Source organism: Perna viridis, chromosome 1 (assembly GCF_037379345.1).
Source record: "Perna viridis isolate PV_CMFRI_1.1 ecotype Kerala chromosome 1, ASM3737934v1, whole genome shotgun sequence".
NCBI classification, from domain to species: Eukaryota; Metazoa; Mollusca; class Bivalvia; order Mytilida; family Mytilidae; genus Perna; species Perna viridis.
Genome location: NC_142445.1, coordinates 18,495,988 through 18,500,720, shown reverse-complemented (window position 1 = coordinate 18,500,720; position 4,733 = coordinate 18,495,988). Strand labels below are relative to the sequence as shown.

The window sequence follows — 4,733 nt, the reverse complement described above, 5'->3', positions numbered from 1 at the left end:
GGTCGTTTATGATATTGTTTATGAATCAGATTAAGCAGCTGGCAATGAATATTCATAAATATCGGGGCGTGCTCGATATACCATGTGTATGTAACGAGCCTCGGTGCCTAAATCAGAAACTGGGTAATGTTCAAAGCTAACCGATCATTTCATGTAAAATTCCCTTTCTCATACAAGCACGAAACACGCGTAGAACAATATTAGCGACTTAAAAATCATAGGAGCACTATTTTTAGAACCGAAAGTCAGATCTGTAAATAGAAAATGCATATTCATTAATTATGACGTAGGGCGGTCTACGGGAAGAAAATTGTTGAACTAAATACTTTTAAAATACCAGGTAGGTTGAAAATGGCTTCCTCTCGGTCAGATAAAGGGGCCCAAGTTGCGAAACTATGTGAACTGTGCAACGGTCAGAAAAGTGTCCAGTGGATATGTGTTCAATGTCATACCGTTATATGCAGCGAATGCAAACGAATTCATCTCAACACTCCAACGTGCTCTAATCATGAAGTTGTTGATTTTGCAACTGGCTTGGAGAGATCATGGCGACCTGTCGTTATAACTGATAATATTCCATGCGATTCACATAAGAGGCGGTCGTATTGCATGTTCTGTAACACCTGCGACTGTCTTGTTTGTCCTGAGTGCATAAGCGGAGACCATAAAAGACACGATTTTGAATCCATTGATAAAGTTGCTCAGGAGAAATCTGGAGCTCTACAAGAACTACGTGCCCGATTATCTGATTGTCTGTCTATATGTAAATCGGAATCAGCAAATTTGCCTAAAGTGAAACAGGAACGAACATTGCACTATGATTTAGCAGTAATGAAAATAAATAATTGTGAGCGCGAGCTAGTTGAATCGGTCCAATCGTATGCTGCCAATTTAAGAAAAGACATTGAAAAGGAAAAAGAATCAATATTTGAGTTGCTAAAAGAAAGAGAATTACAGTTTAAAGAAGCAGTTCGGAGTTTAGATCCCCTACACACAAAAATAATGAATACACTAACTACGAAAAGAGCAGACAAGATAATATCATGTGCGTCCGAATTTGACAAAGGATTACCCATCTTCAGCTTTACTAAGACACCAACAAATGTACTGAATTTTCGACAAGGCAAACGTTCATTTCATTTTGAAAAGGTGTTTGGGTCCCTAGAGCTTAGTGTGGTCATCGGTGACCAGGCAAAATTGAACTTTTCCGTAATTAAATCATTCACATCGAAACAGAGGTACGTCGATCCGTTGGCACTAGCTGACGAAAAGGCAATGTGGATATGTGACAGCGAAAGTGTTACTTTGAAAAAAGTTACAATTAATGAGACTATTGACACTCAGTTAGAAAAGTCTATTAAAGCTATCGATATGGCGAAGACGAGAAGAAATGAACTTTTCTTGTCTGTTGAGTCAGACGTTAAGCTTTTGACGGAAGAAGGAGAATTAAAAACTTTCATATCCGTTTCACCATTGCTGACTCGAGGGATTCATGTTACTAGGGACGACGAATTGCTTGTTGGGGTAAGAGAATACGGTGACCCCACAAAATTTACCGACAAAAATTGTAGAAAAGTGGTTACTTTTGGTATGGATGGCAAAGAGAAGCAATCATACGAATTTGACGAAAATGATAAAAGGATGTTCACTGTTCCTGTGAGAATAACATCGTCAGCTAATGGGGATATCGTGATAACTGATCACGAGTCAATCAATCATGGAAGATTAGTAACCATCAGCAAATGGGGCAAAATGAAATGGTCATACAATGGAATCCCAACGATGAAATCATTTTATCCAAAGGGGGTAGTTACAACGTCTACTGGTTACGTTATAGTAACCGATTTGTTTAATAACTGTTTGCATGTTTTGTCAGATAGTGGGCAGCTGATTAATTACTGTATCTTAACAGACCAGGGTTGTATAGGACCATTATCGCTGGCTATAGATGATGACGAAGAGTCTCTATGGCTTGGATGCAGTGCATCTAGTGCGCAATCGAATGCGAAACTTCACCTGCTTAAGATTGGATTGGCGCGATGAAATATTAGCTAAGTTCGGGAAATATTTCCACTGCTTTCTATTAAGATTTTTACTTAGTTTAAACATATTTTATTTATTAATATCAAACATATGTACAAAATAGATCAATCAAAGTTTGACAGACAGGATTCGGAAACAAGCACTAAGCATTTATTAATCCGTCTCCTTATCAATACTCACAATTTATACATTTAAACATACAACAAGCATGTTTAGGAAATAAGAAACATCATGTACATGTACTACTATGTAATGTAATATAGATATTGATAATGAAGAGAAATTAAATTTGAAAATATAATAATTATATATGTAATCATGTTGGGAAGAATGAAAGAAGTATTGAAGTGCAGATCAACAGAAGCGTTTGCTCTGAACAATGTATTTTTGAACAAGTTTAAATACATAAATATTTTCATAAAATGTTAGAATATCTGACCCAATAACAAGTTTATATCGATAGGATAATTAAGTGTATTTAAAGATAAAGTACGAAGCTGGTCATTCTTATGACACTGAAAAAGAAAATGATAGGTTGATTCGACATGACCACAAGATTACAAGACTGCAAGATTTTGCATATGTACAAAACATAACAGATGCTCGTTAAGGGAGCTGCACACTTTATAAAAACACAGGCATAAAGTTTATATAGGTAAACCATTGAAACTTGAAATCACATGCATATTTTAACGAACTCAACCCTAAATAGTTCACCCTCGACAAACTTTACATTTAAGCCTGAATAGTAAGCTAGTTCAGTGGCGGATCCAGAGTTTTAGGTAAAAGGGGTGGGGGAGGGGGCACTATTTTTTTACAAGCTCACTGGTGAAGATCACGAAGTCATCTGAATTTGCTTGGGGGTTTTGGGCATGCCCCCCACGAAAATTTTGAAATATTAAATCTCAAATCCTGCATTCTGATGTTATCTTGAACAATTTTTCAACAATTTTTTTAAATTGCAATTTTCTAAGGGGGCCGGGCCCCTCGCCCCCTGGATCTGCCACTGTAGTTTTTCTCCTCCACTTATTTTAGTTGGTGTATCTTGTAATGTTCTCATTTTGACGTAAGAAGCAATGCGAGAAGAACATTTAAGGAGATATAATACTAAGATGAGATACGTAAAATTGAGCATTAAGGTGACTGTAGAACGCCTCGGGCAATAAAGATATAATGCCACACAACACTCCTCATTTTAGCAGCTGGAAGCAGAGCAAAGACCAATGGAACATCATTGCCATTCTTGCTACCATGAATTGCATATAACTGACAGAAGTATTTATAATCAAACGGCATACTTTATGCATTACCTATCTTATGATAATGACAATAAAACTCGTATTTCATTAAGACCTATATAATCACTATCTGGAGAAAACGAAGAACTCTGATAATTTTAGTGCGATAATGGCTACAAACCACTAATTCAGATTCCCATTACTCTCCATGTTAATTTGCTCATTTCCAGGGGATCCTCAGTAGTTTACCTGAAGTTTAACGTAACCAAAACCATATATCACCTGAAACATACACATGTACTGCTATGTCACTCGAAATTTCATAATGCAGTGCAGCACTGACACTCGAACTCATCTACCCTAAAAATTCTTTATTTAGACCATCTTTATTTATAGTTCAACCAAATTTGTTTATTTAAATTTGAGGCAGCATTCGTTAGGCTCAAAATTATCAGAATAAAATTCCCTTTATGAAAAAAGTTCATTCATTTAAAAATATTGTCAACTTTTTTTTTATAATGGCATGCTAAACGGACTACTTAGAACCTTAGGACTGTTTTTGTGTACGTTCCAAATTGATGATGGCGGTCTGTAACCTAATAATGCGCGCAGTAACCACATTATTTCACATAGTATCTAGCTGCGAAACGTAGCTCCGACTATTTTTTTTTTGTATCGCAATGAGCTACGATTTTGCAGCTACATAGTGTCGCGATAATAACAAAATCTAATTAATGTGGTTTTGGCGTTCCATACATACTGTTCACGCCTATACAATTTTAATACGTCACAAGTACACTTCAATAGGTAGTGAGTTGTTTTCACAGACCATTCATTTTCCCACACACACACTGTTTAAGGCGATGAAGGGAATTTTGCTTCTTACAGTGTAACATCTTCAATGGTATCCTCTAGACTTGTATATTTTTTTGTTAGTGCTGGATCATCATCACTCAACGATCAGATGCTGGTTGTCAGCTTCCTTTAAAGGCAATATGTTATAAATACTTATCCTAATATGTTGGTATTCAAAACACATAACTTTAAAACCAAGCTTTTTTTGGTTTTGTTTTGTTTTTTGTTTTTGCATTTAAGATAATAATTACTTTCTATTGATTTTATATATTTTTGTTGCTAGCGTTTTTTACCTTCTTTTATGATTTGTCAATAGACAATGATGGTTCTATGACAAGTCTTTAATTGGACACATTAAAACATTTCTTATTCTCAGGCCCATAGAAACATAACTACAACATGTTTTTTTTTTAACAGTTTTTATTTGGAAGTCAGCATACACATTGCTTTAAATGCCTTAAAAATGCTTTGTATAAAAAAATTCTGAGCTAGTATAAAAGCCTATAAGAAGCTGTAAAAGTGAGATGCACAATGCATGCATCAACTCCATCTACTGGCAAGGGACCCTACTAAGGGGATACAACTCTTATGAACAAG

At 35.7% G+C, this 4,733-nt stretch overlaps 1 protein-coding gene across 1 annotated transcript; it reads left to right on the top strand.

Annotated features, from left to right (window-relative positions):
• Positions 1 to 295: 295 nt before the first annotated feature.
• Positions 296 to 2,179, top strand: LOC148627580 (uncharacterized). The gene has a single exon (XM_088575367.1). It carries the CDS (start codon positions 352 to 354, stop codon positions 2,041 to 2,043), a length of 1,692 nt encoding a protein of 563 aa, XP_088431493.1. The 5' UTR covers positions 296 to 351; the 3' UTR covers positions 2,044 to 2,179.
• Positions 2,180 to 4,733: the final 2,554 nt, after the last annotated feature.